The sequence below is a fragment of the Culex quinquefasciatus genome, chromosome 1 (assembly GCF_015732765.1).
Source record: "Culex quinquefasciatus strain JHB chromosome 1, VPISU_Cqui_1.0_pri_paternal, whole genome shotgun sequence".
NCBI lineage: Eukaryota > Metazoa > Arthropoda > Insecta > Diptera > Culicidae > Culex > Culex quinquefasciatus.
Window position 1 is genome coordinate 68,628,556 of NC_051861.1, and position 21,919 is coordinate 68,650,474.

At 39.2% G+C, this 21,919-nt stretch overlaps 1 protein-coding gene across 11 annotated transcripts in view; it reads left to right on the plus strand.

The window, feature by feature from the left end:
• The window catches only part of LOC6044003 (teneurin-a), a 318,915-nt gene that overhangs the window by 185,641 nt on the left and 111,355 nt on the right, over positions 1–21,919 (plus strand). For all 11 annotated transcript variants that reach the window (XM_038249800.1, XM_038249801.1, XM_038249802.1 and 8 more), the window contains 7 exons: positions 495–601; positions 16,291–17,292; positions 17,354–17,548; positions 17,683–17,892; positions 18,497–18,682; positions 18,769–18,915; positions 19,033–19,240. In XM_038249800.1, the coding sequence (XP_038105728.1) occupies positions 495–601; positions 16,291–17,292; positions 17,354–17,548; positions 17,683–17,892; positions 18,497–18,682; positions 18,769–18,915; positions 19,033–19,240 (2,055 nt within the window). The remainder of the gene's footprint in view (positions 1–494; positions 602–16,290; positions 17,293–17,353; positions 17,549–17,682; positions 17,893–18,496; positions 18,683–18,768; positions 18,916–19,032; positions 19,241–21,919) is intronic.

Sequence of the window (21,919 nt, forward strand, 5' to 3'; positions counted from 1 at the left end):
AACATATTATCTTTTTGTTAATCAAGCCTAATAGTTTAAACTAGTTTGGAACGCAATTTCTGATCCTTTTGAAATATTAGGCATATTATTTTTGTACTCGAAATTTCATTTTATCATGTTTGTCCCATTTTTAATGTCCAAAAAGGAAATTTTGAGAAAAAAATTCTCAGCTCTTTGAATAACATATTTTCAAAAATGGGCCAAGATATCATCAACCTCGGGATAGTTGGTAAAAGGTATTATCAGTTATCACGACCTCCAGCACTTGTTTGCAATTTTCTCTAAAACAAACTGAATTATCATTGTTTTTAGGTTAAGAGCATTTGAAGAACGTGCAAATGCATAATTTAAGGCATTTTTCAAATATTTGATTCGTATTTTGACAGAGATACGATTGAAGAACAGCTTTGGCAAATGGCAGGACCTGTTGCAAACTAACCCGAGACATATATGTTTTTATAACAATTACAAATTTATTCATTTTATATTTCCAGGTTTCATATTGACAAACGGTGTCAGCATCGATGTTCTTGGAAATGTTTTAGTATTGCCTTAATATTGCTCTCCGTGGTACTAACTGCAATGCTGGCATACTTCGCTGGTAAGTTCTTAAACTGTGCAATAGAATTTAAGGAAACTTAACACATACCTAATAACATTTATTGAATGCATCGATGCCAGTGTGCTCTTTTGTACTAAGCTTGCTGATATTCCTATCTAGATAGAATAAAATAGCACACCGGCATCTGTGTGTTCTGAGGTTTCGCGAGCCGCGAGTCCGTTTGAGTTGGTGTATCGTCGAGTTCTGTCGCTAGGAAATTATGTGTGCAAATGATAACAAATAGAGCAAGAAAAAGTTTACATAGATACCAATACAATATGAAATGTATAGGGGAGAGTGGGGAGTCTTGATCCCCTTCTTTTGTATCGCACATATATCTGTTACTCTCTCACAAAACTTTGAACTTGGTGCATGAATCGAAGGCTTAAACATTCAACTATGTTTGGCTGATAAGGGTATTTAAACAGATGATCTCATCGGATCATTTTCAAAATGTTAGGGGTAACTTGACTCTCCTTCATTTTGAAGAAATTATAAGCAAAATGCTTCTTAATCAACCAAACTTTTGATTTTATATATAACAATACCATGTACGAAAAACTAAAATAATTAATTGACCTTGAGGCTGATTCCAGTGACTGTAAAAATCCAGGGATCAAGTATCCCTAAACGCACTTTTTTAAACAATTGATTGTTTAATTCAATTCGGTTTTATTGGTGAATAATCAAGATACCGTCAGTGGGGGTGACTATGGGTCAAAAACGATACACCTCTCGTAATTTCTTAATAACAAAAACAATTTAAATAACATCGAAAATCTTTCAACGTAGATTTGTTCCAAGATAGTTTATTAACATTTTTCCAAAATATGGTGGATTTTGATGAACACTACCTTAAATGCCAATAGTTTGAAAATTGACCCAATCTCACCCCTTAGAGAGGGTGACATTGGGTAAAATGAAACTAAAATTATGCTCAAATACAACGATATGGTAAAAACAAGTCATCCAACAGTGTTTCTTGTTCGAGGGAATCGTATTGACACGCTACAATGTTTAAAGTGGAGATTTTCGAACATTTGGGTAATTTTCGAGCTATTCTAACAAAAATATTAGAAAAATGGTTTTTCGAGAGGTAATTTTTGGCCAAAAACGTACCCCAACTTTAGACATCTGCTAAAATAACAGGATTTGTTCTAGGAACGAGATTTTTTCAGCGAAGTCATCTTAAGATGTCCCCTACACAACCCTTTTAACAAAATTCAGTTTCATTGAGAATAACCTGAGAAATGGTAAAATCCGTAAAAATCACTTTGACCCAATCTCAACCCCCAGACCCAATGTCACCCCCACTGACGGTACAATAAGTTCTTTCGAGGTACATTACAGAGTTTTGGAGTTCCTTTCAGCTGTGTGTTACATTATAATCCATTTTGGAACAATTATTGCTTATAAATAACGGTATCACGGTGTAAGAAAACTTTAGAAAAAACTTACTAAAATTGCAAGAGAAAGGGGATAGAAATGGAAAAAGGTTACAACTAGATAACAGTTTTTTATCCTTTATAGATGTGCTTGATCATCAGCTCCCCAAGGGCCAGGAATTGCTCCGCCTTGTTACGGCAGGTCCGAAACCGCGTCATCATCTCCCCTGTGAGAGCAAAGAACTCTGGCAGGGTAAATAGATCTTCCCCGGTAACTTCTTGCTGGGCCACATTGCCGCTTACGGCAGCAACCACGCTGGCGAACGAACGCCCCCAACCAGTTGGGAACCGTACGATGAACAGCTGCCGGCACGGTTACGCTCGTACTTCGCTGAGGCGTGTGGAACGCTGCTGCTTTCTTCTTCCTCTTTTCCTGCTCCTCGAGGTAGTTTTTCTTGCGCTGCATCCACGGTAGTTGCTGGTATGGTTACCTCCACAGTTGGCGCACTTGTTGCGCGCCTTGGTTTGCTCTGCCTTGTCTCCCAGGTCCACCTTGCACGGCAGTGCACAAGCCTCAGAAAAGTGTGATTCACTGCACTTCACACAGCGGGCGGGAGGTTGCAGTTCCGCGATCCGTTGCCGAATTTCTGGCAACGGTGGCATTGTGCTACGTCCGACGAGTTCTTTGAGTAGAACCGCCAGTTTACCCAAAACCCGTTCAACGCCTTATTTCGCCGCAGGTCTTGAATCTTGACGTTGCCGCGGTCGAAGTACAACAGGTACAGAGAGTGTGTACCTGTGACTGTTGTCTTCCGCGAGAGGTCCTTCTTGAGGTCGGAGATCGGGCGGTCTTGGTACCCCTGTAAGACGACCTTAACAGCTGTCTTCTGCACGGGGTCGAATGTGTAGAACTTAAAGTTTTTACTCTTTAATTTCTCCACAACCGGGCTGAAGTTCTTTTTGTCGAATGTGTAGACTTGCACTGACAACTTACCGATTTTCAGACAATATCCGAGGCCTTCCAGCAACTCGTCAATATCGTCCGCCAACGTGTCCAAAACAAAAATTGGAGGTGGTCTACGTTCCTTTGGAGAATTGTTCGTTTATGACGTCGACACTTTCTTCCGTGCACGTCCATCGTATTCGTCGTCGTCGGTAGTGCTGCTACCGTCGGTGTTGTTATTGTTGTTTTCTTCGTCGTTGCTCAGCTTCTGGAACTCGTTCCTGATGGGAATGTTGGCACATGTTGACGTGTTGGTCGTGGCACCGGAAGTACCTGAACGGGTTCGCACTGGTGATGTCGGAACATATCCGGGACGAAAATACTTTTTGTCGATACCGTCTGCGCTCACGCACCCCTGCGCGATGGCGGTCGACACGGCGTTGGTTTGTTTACCCTTTTTGCACACGGCCGGTAGACCAACTCCGAGGGTTTTTCGAGGCCGAACTCGAACTGCCACGGCCACGGCCGGCCTTTGGCATGCTGGAAAAGCAAACTCGCGGGTGATCACAATCAATTACAGCGAAAAAAATCCGAAAAAAACGATAGAGCACTTCACTGCTGCTTGCTCTCGTGCGTACACGGTGGTACATATAAACAATTGATTGTAAAAATAGTGTAACGATAATTTTTTTCCTGCCTGAGTAATCTACCACCTCGACCAGTAGTTAGATCTATTGTGGGATCGCCCAATTTACTGCGTTTGGCCTTTCTGTTGACTTCGCGCGCAAGCAATATAGGGACGTGGCGTTACATCGTGCTGCCACCTGTTTTTTTTAAGCGCAAGAGTGTAAAAGTGCTGAGCTCGGTGCTGAGTCATCGTCTAAAAATAGACGGCGTCCTATGTCGCCCAGCAAAATTAGATCGATAAAGTGCACCGTGATTGCGTGCACATTTTTTTTAAATAAATGGTATGTGTTTTCTATACATATCAAAACAAAGAATAACAGTTCTCTCAGATTTCGGTCATTTATTTATTTTTTGTTTTTTTTTTTTTAATCCGACTGAAACTTTTTTGGTGCCTTCGGTATGCCCAAAGAAACCATTTTGCATCATTAGTTTGTCCATGTAATTTTCCATACAAGTTTGGCAGCTGTTCATACAAAAATGATGTATGAAAATTCAAAAATCTGTATCTCCCCCTCTTACTTGAAGTCACTTCGTCGCCATCGTGCTAACTTGTCGTACGTGCATTTTGGGCCAAATTGAGTTAAGAACGCCATGTTGTGCAGCTCACAATACCTCACCTTTTGACCTTCACAGATCCCCATACATATTTCAGGGTGTAATATTACACAGAATTTCATAAAATAATGCAATATTTATTTTACACCCAGGCCTTTTACACGCAGCTGGATTACTACATTTTTAGCTCATTTTCTTAAAAAACTTGTTTAGAGATACGCCACGTTCAAATATTAGTCTAGAACAGTTGAAGTGAGCGGGCCACGAAAGCCGTTACGAAAAAAAAGTTTCCCGTGCAAATTTTGAGTTGCGTATTTATTGGGCGGACTCCGACAAGGCCCACTCGCCATCTGTCGGTGAATACGCGTAACTCACGAAAACTGTCATGTTAGGGGACGGCTGCATCGAATGCATTTGTCATTGATGAACGGCCTGTGCTTGAAGTTCTTGAAACTTTGAAAAATAACAAGATTGAAAAATAAGTGTTATTAAAATGAAACTGGATTTAAATTCACCAAAATTCAATAATATGGCGATTAACTCGTTTTTCAAAGTATTTGGTTATCCCGACTTAGAGAATTTTCAACGTTTAAAAAAAAAATCTTAGTGGGTACATAAAATAATATTGAAAATCAGCTTCAACATTTTTGGGTTTCAAGTCATTTTAAAGCAAAGCATAGTTGAGCAATTCTCTACGAAATCGGTCTTTTTTCTTCAATTTTAATTTTTGTATTTTTTAATCCGACTGAAACTTTTTTGGTGGCTTCGGTATCCCCAAAGAAGCCATTTTGCATCATTAGTTTGTCCATATAATTTTCCATACAAATTTGGCAGCTGTCCATACAAAAATGATGTTTGAAAATTCAAAAATCTGTATCTTTTGAAGGAATTTTTTGATCGATTTGGTGTCTTCTGCAAAGTTGTAGGTATGGATATGGACTACACTGGAAAAAAATGATACACGGTAAAAAAAATTTGGTGATTTTTTTGTAACCGTTGGTCACAGTTCTTGAACGAACCTTCACTTTTCAATATAATTCCCCATCATACAACACTACACCCTACAATAGCAGCGGAGGGATTTGCGTACCGCTGCCAATAAGACAGGCTCGACAGCGCTGCGTCGAGACTGCATCAAAAATGGGTGGGTCTGGAAAATGGTGGATTTTCCCTCTGGAAAAGGTTAGGAGGGAGAAGTCTACTTTGCCAGCCGATTCGAAGGATCGGCCTCTTTTCTGGACAGACGTCCGTGCGATCAGTCGAGGTCGACAAGTGACAGTGCCGTTCTTTGTGCTGTTCACACCTTGGCCTTCCGGAAGTGGAAGTGCTTGGCGGAAGTCACCAGTCCGCTCGACTCGACGACGTACGGGTTTCGGTCGGTCCAGGCCTATAAGCGCGGAGGAGCCGTTGCCTGCACCTAACAGTAATAGGACCATCAGCATCTCTGGCGCGGGGCGCCATAACCACCAAGGAGATTTCCCCTCTCGGTGGGACCAGATCGGCCAGGTGCCGGGTCCACCGAATACGCCACTGAGGGAAGACGTCTGACGTAAGTAGGACCAGCAACGCCCGCTTGGCCTACCTCTGCGTAACCCAGCCCAGCAGCTCAAGAGTTCCGGTTCAGCAGCACCAGCCATCAACCGTCATTTGGATGCAACGGACCCCCCCCCCCTTTGGAGTTCCGGCGGCACAGTCGAGGACGCTCCTGTGACCGGCCTTCGTAGAGGAGTCAGGAGGATCACCTGCAGCAGATCGGTACGTTGGTTCCAGAAGTGCTTTACACTAACACCCCCACACACAAATACACGAAATACATAATTACACGTTTTATTTAGAAAAGTGTGGTTCCGTGATTTTTATTTCCTTCCGTATTTACCTGAATCCGCCTAGTAGTTCGTGCCGACCCTGAGTGATGAGTAGTCAGTAGCTTTGGTCTACGACTACCTTTGAGTTGATGGTCTTTTGTCCTGGAAAGGACTGAGCTAGCCGTCCTTGATAACTGACCAAAGTCATAAGTTTCAATTGGCTTTCTAGCGGAAAGTTCAGCGAAAAGCGATTCAGGTTTACCGGCGGGTTAAAAATCTAAGGATTTTTCCTTCGGGAGGTGGCAGGGATCCGTACTTTCAGTACGGCTTTCTCCATCTGCACACTATCCCTCCCCTGTGGAAAATTTGTGTTAGTGCCCCCCAAAAGTGGCTTAAAACGATTGAGAGTTATTGCCCCTACGCAATTCTTTCCATAACCGTTGAAAGCAACGAAAAATTCGTGGTTTTGGGCAATTTGTGTTTGTCGCGAGCCGATTGAAATGAACATGAAACATAAAACATTAAGATCGTGAACCCTCACATACACCTGAACACAATAACAAGACAGCACAATGCACAATTACCCATCCCCGGATTGACGATGAGCGCTAATTAAAAATTGACGACTATTACGCTGCGCGCTGGTCGAACAAAATCACACACAATGACGAGAAAAAAACAATACACGATCATGACGAATTTGACGAACAAAGTGGAATGGCAAGAAGTGGAGTACGACGCGGATTGCTCGGACGTCGAAGGACTGTCCGCGATGCCTTGTCCCGTCGCTCACGGCCACCAGAACTACCCGATTAACTCGGCGATTGATGACGTTAGTTTCAGTCTGGAATTATTCCAGCAACTTCGCCAGGACGGAAGTTTGCTACCGGTGGACGTTGTCCAGATCAACCGGGTCATGCAGACGTTCCGGCGGGAGTTGAACTCGGTGCTAGAGGCCGTGTCCTCTCGGCACACTCCGGCTGAAACTGCCGCAGACCCAGTCGCAGAACGGCAACACACCGAAAAGTTGGTGGTTCCGAGTGCTGCGACTGCGGAACCTGACCAGTCCAGTTTGGATTCCGGGTACAAATCCCGAGGGAGGAAAACCCGTCCCAAGGCGGTGACCTTTTGTGTTCGCACGTCCTCTAGGAGGATCGGCGGCACGAGAATTCGGAAACGTACTGAAGACGATTCTCGGAGGTTGTTGGATTCGGACTGCGAAAGTTCTCCGAAGAGTCAACCCAAACCCCAGAACTCGTCGGAAGTCAAACATAAATCGAAACATAAAAAGGAAGAGGAAAAAGAACCCACAGAAATTACGAAATTTGAACCTACGAAACCCAACAAGGAACTGAGAAAGGAATTTAAGAAAATTAGGAAATTATTCAGGAAAATGATGAACGGAAAGGTGTCGGATGAGTCTGACCCGAATCTTGTGGAAACCCAGAAGTTGATTTCGGACTTGCTGGAGAAAGATCCGGATTTCCCGCTGATGGAAATCGTGGAGTTTCCTGAAAAAGTTTATTTAAGTTTTCCCAGGTAACATTCGCCACATTCTAATTCTAGGTGGTGTCGTCGACTGATGGTTGATTGGCCACAGGTGTTGGTGAGGGATGATCTCTTTACCCTCGGAACATCCTGCTGGTCCAACCAGATGACCCGGCGCACATCCGCGGAAGAAGTTTGTTGGCAATGAATACCTGCAAAAATGAAAGAAAATGAAATAAATGAATTAAAACCGTACTATGAATGTTATGTGCTGTGAAAATTTATTTATTTTTATGTTGTGAAATTGTGCAAGTGTTGCTCGAAGACTGATGGATTAAGTTCCCAGTCGTAAAGAGAGCATAAGTAGTTGGTGTCGCTTATGTTTGAAAGCATACCTTCTATGTTGGCAGTCCATAGCTGCGCTGGCGGTTCGGTGGACGACGAAGGAGTCATCTGTAATGTCCTTCGTCCGAGCGCCGAGTCCGTAGAGCGGCAGTGAGGGGGCTGACCGACGGCCAAAGTGCCAAACCTGAAAAGGAAAAGTGGTTACGATCTTCTAAATCACCGCTAATTTACGATCCGCTGTGATCGTTTTAAAATCGATTTTTAATGTGTACACTAGCTTACCTGTTTCCTCTTGCTTCGCCAAGATGGAGAACACGGTCAATCCCGGGATTTCAGGGGATTTTTCTGCAGTCCAGTCTTCCGCGCGAAGACTGCGAACTGGCAGCAAAACATCACCCGCCACAGCCTTGAATGAGCTGAAAAATTGAATGAAATTGAACGAAGATGTTCTTCGTCAAGATTAGTTCACCAATACCATGGTACTTACCGTAAATTTTGTCCAAAAAACCGCATAAACACGCCGAAACACTCGCGCGGATATAATAAAACATGCCGATCGAACTGATAATCAAGCATTTGTAAACATGCTTTGACAGTTCGGTTGCATGACACGTCGGTGACGTTTTAGCTTCTGTCAACTGCAGAGACAGTTTGCTGCAGGGGTCAACTTTTTGTTGAATCACCCCTCACGGATCGAATGTGATCTAAAAATGTAAATATTGTAGAATTTGTTATGTTGGCCAACATTAGAATAGAGTTGTCTACCCCATATTTCGGGATGATTTTAAAGTTTTGTTTTAATTTATTATCAATGTTTTTTCGTTAATTTATTATTTTAATTTGTCGCATGCAGTAATGTTTTGATTGTTTATAATGTATTTTGGGATGTTTTTGTGGAGGTTCATGATCTCGCGCGTCTTAAAGATAGTGTACCTGAGAATTGTAGGTTTATTTGTCCACCCCCACGAATCTAGTAGAAGTCGACGGCGGTTATGGAAAGCATTAATGTAAAAAAATGCGAAACCTCGTCGTGCTTTCACATTTTTTTCACCGGGGTGGTGGATAGTGTAACCGTTGGTCACAGTTCTTGAACGACTTTTCAATATAATTCCCCATCATACAACACTACACCCTACAATAGCAGCGGAGGGATTTGCGTACCGCTGCCAATAAGACAGGCTCGACAGCGCTGCGTCGAGACTGCATCAAAAATGGGTGGGTCTGGAAAATGGTGGATTTTCCCTCTGGAAAAGGTTAGGAGGGAGAAGTCTACTTTGCCAGCCGATTCGAAGGATCGGCCTCTTTTCTGGACAGACGTCCGTGCGATCAGTCGAGGTCGACAAGTGACAGTGCCGTTCTTTGTGCTGTTCACACCTTGGCCTTCCGGAAGTGGAAGTGCTTGGCGGAAGTCACCAGTCCGCTCGACTCGACGACGTACGGGTTTCGGTCGGTCCAGGCCTATAAGCGCGGAGGAGCCGTTGCCTGCACCTAACAGTAATAGGACCATCAGCATCTCTGGCGCGGGGCGCCATAACCACCAAGGAGATTTCTCTCGGTGGGACCAGATCGGCCAGGTGCCGGGTCCACCGAATACGCCACTGAGGGAAGACGTCTGACGTAAGTAGGACCAGCAACGCCCGCTTGGCCTACCTCTGCGTAACCCAGCCCAGCAGCTCAAGAGTTCCGGTTCAGCGGCACCAGCCATCAACCGTCATTTGATGCAACGAACCCCCTTGGAGTTCCGGCGGCACAGTCGAGGACGCTCCTGTGACCGGCCTTCGTAGAGGAGTCAGGAGGATCACCTGCAGCAGATCGGTACGTTGGTTCCAGAAGTGCTTTACACTAACACCCCCACACACAAATACACGAAATACATAATTACACGTTTTATTTAGAAAAGTGTGGTTCCGTGATTTTTATTTCCTTCCGTATTTACCTGAATCCGCCTAGTAGTTCGTGCCGACCCTGAGTGATGAGTAGTCAGTAGCTTTGGTCTACGACTACCTTTGAGTTGATGGTCTTTTGTCCTGGAAAGGACTGAGCTAGCCGTCCTTGATAACTGACCAAAGTCATTAGTTTCATTTTATTTAACTTTTTATCACTAAAACTTGATTTTCAAAAAAACATTATTTTTATTTTTTTTTTATTTTTTGATATGTTTTAGAGGACATAAAATGCCAACTTTTCAGAAATTTCCAGGTTGTGCAAAAAATCTTTGAGCGAGTTATGAATTTTTTAATCAATACTGTTTTTTTTCAAAAATTCGAAATATTGGTCGCAAAAATTTTTCAACTTCATTTTTCGATGTAAAATCAAATTTGCAATCGAAAAGTACTTTAGTAAAATTTTGATAAAGTGCACCGTTTTCAAGTTAAATCCATATTTTGGTGACTTTTTCGAAAATAGTCGCAGTTTTTCATTTTTTTTAAATTAGTGCACATGTTTGCACACTTTTGGAAAAAATATTTTTGAAAAGCTGAGAAAATTCTATATTTTGCTTCTTCGGACTTTGTTGATACGATCTTTAGTTGCTGAGATATTGCAATGCAAAGGTTTAAAAACAGGAAAATTGGGGTCTAGCTCATTTCCCCGAATGCCATTTCTCCGAAAATCATTTCCCCTAAATGGCCACATCCCCGAATACCACTTCCCCTAATCAGCTACATCCCCGAATGCCATTTCCCCGAATATCATTTCCCCTAATCGGCTATATCCCCGAATATTATTTCCCCTCATCGGCCATTTTCCCGAATGCCATTTCCCCGAAGTGACACTTACGCCAATTGCCGTTTATTTAAATTTAAATTTTCATATCCCCTAATCATCATTTTCGCTAAAGTCTTTTCCATGACTAACAGTTATTTTCTTTCTCAATTTTACCGAACAAACAGCTTTTTGGGTATGCTGTTGATTAAATGTTGTAAATTGGGTAGTAAAGCTCTTTGTCAATTTTTATGATCAACGGTAAAAAAACATAATTAAAAACCATTTCTGATGACTTTTTTTTCATTTTTATGCAAATAAAAAGTTATTGACAAGACAACATTTTTTCGATGGATCAACTATGGTCCCCTTGGAACGAGCTGTCAAGTAGAAGGTTTTATGCCAAGAAGGGCCGTGGAATGAATGATTTCGTTTTTTTTTCTTCTTTTTCTTGTTTTAAACATCAAATTTGAGTTCTGCGACCCCATTTTAGTAAAATTTGAATAGTTGATTGCCTATTAAATAATAAAATGCTTTTTTTTTCAATATTTCAACACCGCCATATTGGGCTTGGGTTTAAAAGTTCTAAATCACTTTAACGTAGTTTAGGGGACATACGCTCGACAATAAAAAATAGGCATAACAATTTTTTTTTCGTGATTCGATTATCCGAAGTGAAATTTTTCCGAAGCCTTCGGATAATCAAGTCTGGACTGTACTAGATTTTTTTTGTTCAATTAACATTTGTATTAAACCGCATAATTAGATATTGTTTTTGAGAAATTTGCAAGGAAATTTGTCTTTTTTCGAATTTTGTCAAAGAACCCAAAAATCGGACAAATAGGTACATAAGGCTGGTTCAAATTTTATTTAAAGTTTTTGTTGATTATACTTTTCGCCAAATCCCAATCCAGCAATAAAATGATCAATGTGTACGGGGTTCTGTAGGGTAGGGTAGTCATCAATGAGACACTTTTGGTTTTCAACTTTCAACGATTTTTCTATTTTTTTCATCAGCATTTTTTAATGAGCTTTTAGTTGCATTATCTTTCTTTTAATGTGTTCTAACATTGATCAAAATATGAGATCGATCTGACGTCTACAGCCAGAGTTATTCAACTGTCTCATTGTAGACGCACTTGGCAGGAACAATGAGACAGCTGGGGAACAATGAGACACTCTACGAAAATCAACATTTTTCTACCAAAACATCATGTTTTTGTATTGTTCCATTGCAGGTGACTTGCCTTGAACATTTTAGAGAAATTTTGCCAACATGAAACTTTTATTAACAAAAGTTATACTAAAAAGTATTAAAATTTTGTAAAATCCATATATTAGTACCAAATAACTTTGTATTTTTGGATAAATGAAGTTTAAACTCTATAAATATTCCAAAAATCACTTTTGATTCATGTTTTGAAAGATTTCCATCGATTTTGAAAAGTTTATTGAAGAAAAATCAAAGTGTCTCATTGTTACCCATGGGCTGAAATGAGTGGGGAACAATGAGAAAGTCCTGGATTCTGGGTGTATTCTAAATTTTGGCCAAATCTAATGAAAGGACATTGTAGCCCAACTTAATGCCTATGGAACGTCGAAAGAAATTTGAAGAAATATTAGTTTTGGTGTAAATGGCAGCCTACAAGCGAAAAAATATTTTTTGTTCATAATTTACTTTTACACCCCAGAATCAAACATTTATGAATAACTTGTCAAGGGAGCGTCTATAACCAAAGCCACTATTATGGCAGACGTGTATCCAGTAGACAAACCTTTCCCCCAAATATGAGCCTGATTGGTTGACACTACGACTTGTGAGAGCCATTTTATCATTGTTCCCCGTGTCTCATTGATGACTACTCTACCCTACTACGTTTTTTGAATCATAAAAAATAACAAAACTGCTATTGCATTATTATTATCATGTCTATAAGAAAAAAGTATTTGTTTTGAGAATATATGTATAAAAAAAGGTCTGTAACAATATTCATTGTATTTGAATTTGTATTGAATCCCACCTAAAATGCTACTTCTGTTCTGAATGAAGCCAAAAAGAAAATTGATTATTCAAGGCCAATGCGAACCTTTAAATATGTTTTTTGATGCGATAAAAATTGTCATCATTTTTTTTCTTTTAAAATGCCATTTCCCCGAACGCGCGCGCTCCGGGGCACCGGGCATTTCCGCTTGACCGCGTTCGGGGAAATGGCATTCAGGGAAATGACTATTCAGGGATATGACTAATCGGGTAAGTGGCATTCGGGATTGTGGCCCATTCGGGAAAATGGCATTCGGGGATGTGGACGATTAGGGGAAATGGGAAATTCGGGTAAATGGAATTCGGGGAAATGACTATTAGGGGAAGTGTCTTTTCGGGGAAGTGGCATTCGGGGAAATGTCCCTTCAGTAATATGGGTTTCGGGGAAATGTCATAGATTCGAAAATTGATGTTTTCTAAGTCTCACCCAAACAACCCACCATTTTCTAATGTCGATATCTCAGCAACTGATGGTCCGATTTTCAATGTTAATGTATGAAACATTTGTAAAATTTTCCGATATTTTCGAAAACAATATTTTCAAAAAATTTAAACCAAGACTAACATTTCAAAAGGGCAAAACATTTAATATTACGCCCTTTTGAAATGTAAGTCTTGGTATAAAAATTTTGATAATATTGTTTTTGAAAAGATCGAAAAATTTCACAAATGTTTCATATATTAACATTGAAAATCGGACTATTATTTGCTGACATATCGACATTTAAAAATGGTGGGCTGTTTGGGTGAGACTTAGAAAACATCAATTTTCCTGTTTTTAAACCTTTGCATTGCAATATCTCAGCAACTAAAGATCGTATCAACAAAGTCCGAAGAAGCAAAATATAGAGAATTTTCTCAGCTTTTCAAAAATATTTTTTCCAAAAGTGTGCAAACTTGTGCACTAATTTAAAAAAATGAAAAACTGCGACTATTTTCAAAAAAGTCACCTAAATATGGATTTAACTTGAAAACGGAGCACTTTATCAAAATTTTACTAAAGTACTTTTCGATTGCAAATTTGATTTTAAATCGAAAAATGAAGTTGAAAAATTTTTGCGACCAATATTTCGAATTTTTGAAAAAATCAGCATTGATTAAAAAATTCACTCAAAGGTTTTTTGCACAACCTGGAAATTTCTGGCATTTTATGTCCTCTAAAACATATCAAAAAATAAAAAAAAATTAAAAATAGTGTTTTTTGCAAATCAAGTTTTAGTGATAAAAAGTTAAATAAAAAATCACCAAATTTTTTTTCCGTGTGTCATTTTTTTCCAGTGTAGTCCGTATCCATACCTACAACTTTGCCGAAGACACCAAATCGATCAAAAATTCCTTCAAAATATACAGATTTTTGAATTTTCCAACATCATTTTGTATGGACAGCTGCCAAATTTGTATGGAAAATTATATGGACAAACTAATGATGCAAAATGGCTTCTTTGGGCATACCGAAGCCACCAAAAAAGTTTCAGTCGATTAAAAAATACAAAAAAAAATAGAATGACCGAAATCCTAGAGAACTGCTCAGTTTCAGAGGAATTTGATGACACACTTTAATACAAAAATAATACCACACCCAAAGGAAAAATATATCTCAAAATCTGCAACAGTGGATTTGCTGCAGAAAATGTCACATTTTATAACATTTTTTGCAGCAAGCCCGTAGATCATTTTTGCCCGCGTATACACATTTCAGCGATCTGCAGTTCTCACCAACACATATAATGCTGGCCCGTTTCCAAGCAACACTCCAAAGAGAAGAGTATGTTGGTGCTCTTTCACTCACATTTCATCAAGCGACCATGGCGCGGTGGTAGCGTGTCGGATCAATAACCTAAAAGTTTGTGGTACAATTCTCGTTCTGATAAGGGTTTTTTGTGAAATACAACCAAAAAGCCGTCGGTAATGTCGATAATTGTCCGTAACGGGCAAACATGTCATACCCCTATATAGCAAAAAATGCATGAGGACAGTTTTCATGCAGATTCTGATATACTTTCATGCCGCCATGCATCACAATCATGCGAACGCCGTTTGGGTGCAAAATGTGGCATCCTGACATAGAAAATTTTCTTCAATTTCAAGTCATTTCTTTAGGGGGTATATCAAAAATGTTTAAAATCAAGTTTGAAATTTCCGTTTGTTAATAAAAGCATTCGCTTTGAGACATCATTTTAGCGCAAAATTAATTATTTTGTCAAAACTGGTCAAATTTTCCCATAGTTTCAGAGGAATTTGATAAAATATTGTTATACCAAAAGAATACCAAAATGTGGTATTCGGTCGGCCATTGACAAATTCTGAAATTTTGCAATATCAAAACAATACCCTAAAATTGGTATGATACCACATTTTGCTCTTGCATAATCCTTTAAGACTAATTTGAAAGGGTTCAGGAATACCAAAATTTGGTATTGATACCAGAGAAAGGTATTATTACGCATTTCCCTTGTCATTTACCCATGTTCGGGAAATGTATTAACCAGCAGTGCAAATATAATATTCGCAAATAAAATTTGTTGTGGGAAAAGGGCCAATCCAACAAAGCAAAAGCAAATTGTAATAAAAATATATACTTCTCAAGGAAACACTTGCCGTGTAGATCAACGGAAAAGAAATAAAAATAACGCTCGTAAAAACCTAACGACATTCACATGTATATAAACTTGGGATCCTAAGATGCCGATGGCAACGTTGACTCCTTGGTATTTCTTTGAAGGGCTTTTTCTTGTGCTATGTATTATGTCATCAACAATCGACTAACAACGATTTGAATACATTTGATTTTATTTTTTTACTTTATAACGCTTATGTTTATACTAATTAGTAGTTTTATTAATGTATATATTTGTACTTGAAAGAGAACCAATTCTTCGGCAGTTTTTTTTGTGTTTCTACGCATAATTGTCCCGTGGATCCCCATACACCCTGTAAGTCCCTGATCACCTCAATTAGCAGTTTATCACTCTTATTTGCAATTCTCTTGCTAAACAACAGGTAAACAAGACACAACACTTCGTAAACGGATGATTATGTGAAAGAAAATACTTGGTGGGACAATTATGCGTAGAAGTACAACGATAGGACAAACAGACTTGATGTTGGTTTCAATGAGTTTCCGAACAAAGTATCATATTTTATGTGTTTTTCTGAAAGTATATGTAAAAATAAACTGTTTTTATGTTATGTCACTTTATACAAAAGTGCACACCTCAAACTACAGCAGAAAAAACTGTCTAAGACACACACCCTAGTTTGAAACTGTTCTAAAGTGTTCGTAAGCACACGCAGAAAAAGTTTTGTAGAATCAGCCTGTACGAGGTTTGAATCAACAAAATTTTTGTTGAATATAATCAACGCCGATTTTGCGTTGAAAAAAACCTTGATTTTTTCGATTCAACAAAAGTCTTTTGTTGTTTTGAAAAAGCTGCTTTGACGTTTAGCGTTGATTCAACAAAAAAAATGATTTTCAAATCAACAAAACGTTTTGTTGATTCAAATATCCTTTATTTTTCTGCGAGCAACAAAGCTCAGTCGAGACACGCACCACTATAGGCGAGCGGGGGGAGAAGGGGTAGTATTTCAAGTGTGCAAATATTTGGTGTGCAGTTATGATATGCAAGGGTGGAGAATTTGGTGCAAAGTGTGCAATAACAAAAGCAATCATACGATATCAAAGAATTTACTTTGTGGAAATGTTTTAACTTATTGTATTTGTCTCTTCTTCTTTATAGCAACAAGTTCAATGAAGCCAAATATGGATTCCACGAATTGTATCCTAGTGCAAGATGTAAAGTCAAACTCCCAGGATCAAGTTACGGCAAGTTCTACCAGCAATTTGGGGTCAGTTGCAGGCACAGCAGGTAGTAATGGTGGCTCTACACTATTGCCAACTGAGGAATCCCTTTTGATGAGCACCGTAGATCACAACAGCTTTACGACAGCCAACCACTACGGCAACGTGCACAATAGCTTATCTCAGTTGAACTACCAGGATCAACAGCTGCAGCAGCAACAACAAGGTCAAGATCAGCTAATATCGTCTCTAGCTGCACAAAAATGGCCAGCAATTGTGGAGCTCAAGGGTTTTAACGAGCTTCATCACGCTAATATACCGCCGTTCCAGTTTTGGAATGCTGAATTCCGGAACAAACATCCGGCATTTATCCAGTTCAATTTTACACTACCATGGGGTGCCAATTTTGCTGTGTATGGAAGAAGAAACGTTGGTCCCAGCATAACTCAGTACGATTTTGTAGAGTTCATTAAAGGTGGTCGAATAGATCACCGCTTACGACGGAAACGAAGTTTGGTAAATGACGAAACCGTGGTACAAATAGGTGGAGAACAAAATGAAAATACCCTGCAAGAAGACTCTAACTTGGTTCGTCAGTCTCCTTTCGAAATTCAACGTAGTCATGAATTCGCATTCTCGGATCTGCATCTCGACGATGTGGACCAACACATAATTTCAAAGAGATCGTCGGACAATACCATGCCAAAGCTCGACATGGATTCCATGACCGTCAATGTAACCATTCTGCAGTACTTGGACGTTGGAAGATGGTTTCTGTCGGTTTACAATGACGAGCTATTGCAGCATAGTGTTACACTTATTTTCGGAGAAGCAGAAGGTATCCGTACCACCTGTCCCAACGACTGTTCCGGGAGAGGTTCTTGCTATCTTGGTAAATGTGACTGTATCGATGGCTATCAAGGACCAGACTGTTCAATTAGTAAGTTGAATTTACTTACTTTTCACAACGATTAGCATTTTTTATGGGATCATCATTACAGGTGTATGTCCTGTGCTCTGCTCTTCACACGGCCACTACGGTGGGGGAGTTTGTCACTGCGAAGAAGGGTGGAAGGGTTCAGAGTGTGACATACCCGTGGCTGAGTGTGAACTTCCTACCTGCTCCAATCACGGTCGTTGCATAGAGGGAGACTGCCACTGTGAGCGGGGCTGGAAAGGACTATTCTGCGAACAACGTAAGTTTCCGACTTGATATAGGATTTTGTGTGTGTACACAATTGCATTACCTTGATTGTTTGTGCTCACGCTAGAGTGATTGTTCCACTACAAATGTATTACTAACCTGTTTATGTGTTTATCCCCCGCACAGCGGACTGTATTGATCCATCATGCGCAGGCCACGGTACGTGTGTATCTGGTCAATGTTACTGTAAAGCTGGATGGCAAGGCGAAGACTGTAGCATCGTCGATCAGCAGGTATACCAGTGTCTTCCGACCTGCTCTGATCATGGAACGTATGATTTGGAAACGGGTTCGTGCGTATGTGATCGCCACTGGACTGGTGTAGATTGTTCTCAAGGTAAGGCATCTTGAAATATCGTTTTTTAATGTTTACGAGCAATATGACCCGGGACCGTGGTGTATGGGTAAGCGTGGTTGCCTCTCACTTAGCCGGTCTGGGTTTGATCCCAGAAGGTCCCGGTGGCAAATTTTGAGACGAAATTTGTCTGATCACGCCTTCCGTCGGACAGGGTAGCAAATGTTGGTCCCGGTCTAACCTAGAGGTTAGGTCGATAGCTCAGTCCAGGTGTAGGAGTCGCGTCTCCTGGGTCCTGCCTAGGTGGAGTCGCTGGTAGGCAGTTGGACTCACAATCCAAAGGTCGTCAGTTCGAATCCCGGGGTGGATGGAAGCTTAGATGTAAAAAGAGGTTTGCAATTGTCTTAACAATCAAGCCTTCGGACACCTTGTTTCGAGTAAGAATCTCGCAATCGAGAACGCCAAGGCAATGCTGTAGAGCGAATAATTTGATTTTGATTTGAGCAATATCGAAAGTGATATCGGCATAATATCTTCCAGGAATGAAATTTTGATATAGTTTTTTGTCAAGCACAATTGAATTTTACTTTCCATAGTGTCCATAGTTTTATTTAGAATCTAACTAACTTTTCCTAAATTTCATCAGCCGTATGCAGCCTAGAATGTGGTCCAAACGGGATCTGTGAATCAGGACGATGCCGGTGCAATCTTGGCTGGACTGGTAGCCTATGTGATCAACTAACTTGCGATAGTAGGTGCGCAGAACATGGGCAGTGTAAAAATGGGACCTGCGTTTGTTCACAAGGATGGAACGGCCGACACTGCACCTTGCGTAAGTGATACTTTAATTATTACATGTTTTGAAATAGAAAGATTCAATGAATTTGTTTTACAACTCTAATTTATTCAAATTCAAAGCGGGCTGCGAGAATGGCTGTTCTCGTCATGGTCAATGCACTCTGGAGGACGGAGAATATCGATGCGTTTGTATTGAAGGTTGGGCTGGCACCGATTGCTCAATTGCGCTGGAGATGAGCTGCAAGGATAACACCGATAACGATAATGGTAAGTGGGAGACCCTTCATTTACTACATAATATTTAAAGTAATCGTTTACTTTAAAACTGTTATGTAACAATACCATGGAAGATCTTTTCAACATTCTGTTTTAATTTCCAAATAGATGGAATGACCGACTGTTCTGACAGTGAATGTTGTACGCACCCAATTTGTACTGAACACATCATGTGTTTGGCTTCCAACGATCCAGTCGAGGTGCTCCTTAGGAAGCAGCCCCCGTCAGTTACTGCATCCTTTTATCAGCGCGTCAAATTTTTAATCGAAGAAAACTCTGTGCAATCTTACGCTCACATGGACGAATACAGCGAAAGGTGAGTAGACCCAATCGAATTGATTCGATTGAAATATTACTAATCCATAATATTTTATCGAGCATTTGAGAAAATGATTAACATATTGTCAGCCAGGATTGATAATGGGTGTAACTGATGATTTCAATTGGCTATTACTAGCTTTTGTTTATATATTCACTCCTGTATTACGAACGAAAATTGGTATACAATGTTACTTACAGAATGCAATGACGAACAAATACAAAAAAGCTAATCTTAATGTTTAGCTTTGTATGTTTCAAATATTACCTGTGGCTTAAATCGTTACTTTATTTTGTACGATTTACAGTTACAACATTCATATTAATTGAAATTTATTATAAACTTTTTTTTAACAGTGCACGACTTGCCCTTACCTTGTCTAGCCTTTGTTGTTGTCCTTAGAAAAATAAAAAAAAAAACAAATTCCTTAAATCTTGTCGTCATTCTGTATTTAACTAAATAGAACTGAAATCATCAATTTATTACCAATCAGCTGATGATAAAATCAACATATAGTTTAATGAAAAAAATATTCGAAACTGTTGAAATCAAAACTTAAAAATCGTTCATTCAACTTGATTACCTCCATTATACAAATGAAAAAAAACCTCATACTTTATTAATTTGTCCAGCATCCTTCAAACAATCCTCTTGTTTTGTTTAACGTTTGTTACTTCAACAACGAGAAGAATATCCCTACTCCTCCGCATTTTAAATCCTCATCCCTCCGTGTAATTGGTTTTGAATTAAAAACCTGGTATTTCAGAGTATCGATAAACGATCTCATATTGGCCGCAATTTCAAATCAGCTACACGGAGTATGTGTTTGTCTAATGTGTTTTACCTTGTGTGCGTCTAAATCCTTTATGTCTGTTAAACATCCGAGAAAAAATAACAGAAAAAAACATTTATCGTACGATAACACTAGCTTCTTAATATAGGGCAAAAGAATTGTTTTAAAATAACTTAGAGTGGTGGATTCTAAATATGCATTTTTTTTATTCATTCCAATATGCCTATTTGTAGCATTTTTTAATTCAACAATGTTCTGTAGATTTTCATGCTTTTGAAGATAAACATCAAGCATAAAATAAATATCAATCAAATCACTCTACAGCCTAAACGGCCGTTCTACGCACAATTGTCTCATGTCCATGACTTTTTCGTTTTAATGATAAGTTTGATGTATACTTTTAGAAAAACACAAAAAGAAATCTAATACCGTCATCTGGGGTGAATTGGGACAGCTGTTTAAACAATGTAGTAGCCTAATATTTTGATATTTTTGAGTGGTTTCGTGTAGATCAGATTCAGAGCAACAAAATGTGTCCATCCATTTCCAAATTTGATGCATTTAACTGCTCTAAAACGTGCTGTCCCTATTCAGACTGTAGTCCCGATTCGCCCCAGATGAAGGTACATTATTCGAACCTCATTTAAAACAATAACAAGTGTGTTTGTCCTGCTATGTATAATTGTATGTTGTTTTTTTTACGAAGTCTGATGTTTGTATTATCTTCTTTACGTGGTGTATAGAAAGAGGATTATGAATAAGAGTGGCCAAATTCCAACTTGGGTGATTAGGAACATAAAGGACATAAAGCTGGCACAATTATGCGTAGAATGGCGGTTAATGCATGAAAATTAATTAAACTACGGTTAATTGGGGCGAATCGGAGCTACAATCTGAATAGAGACAGTATTTATTGAGCACTGTGTCTGTCTAACCGAAACTCGCTCCATGTATACCGATTCACCCCAGGTGACGGTAAAGGTAGTCTATGTATATCTTCAAATGCATCATTCAATCTCTATTTTTGTTTTTGTTTGAATGATGATTTATCTTAAGTTGCTTCATTATTTTAATTTGTAACCAACAAAGGGAGTAAAAAATCAAGTAATAAAAAATAAAGTGATTCAGTTCTGAGTCGTTGCTACCATTTTTGTAAATTTATGTTTTACTTTTTTTAATGAATAAAATTGTTTCAGTTTTGTTCAAATTGTTGCATATATTTCATCAGTATCGGCAAATGCATCTCTAATGAAACGCAAAACCGAACAGCAGTAACAATTCTTAAATGATGTTTTGATAATTAAAAAGGGAATCTTTCAACTATGAACAAAAGAACACAATATACCAAATAATACTCTAATGGATGTCACCACGCTCTACTTTCAAATGAAGAAAATTCAATGAGTTTTCATGGAATGAATGAGTGCCTGAATGATCGCGATGTTTGTCTGATTTATTTGTTATTATGTTTTTATTTTGACCCAAAATAAAAAAAGGAATAAATATAAACCTGCCAAAATTATAGTATTAAAGCAATTTTGATTGATCAGATTATCATATATAAAAAGATATGCTCAAAATCAGCAATGCTTAAATAATAATTGGCAAATAATTTAAAAAACGACTATACAAAATTGTATCTATTTAAAAAACACAATTTGTTTGGCAGGATTAATCTTTTTCCTACCTGATAACACTAATTCCACAGGTATACAATCTAAAATAATAACTCTCAACATTTTACATCACTAAGAAGCGCCACTTCCATTGCTTCAATCATATTTACATTATGAAAATACCATTACAAATGGTAATTGAAAAGATTGTATAATTGTTGGACTTACTACACAGATTCAACTTATTAAGTTCGCATTTTTGTCCTG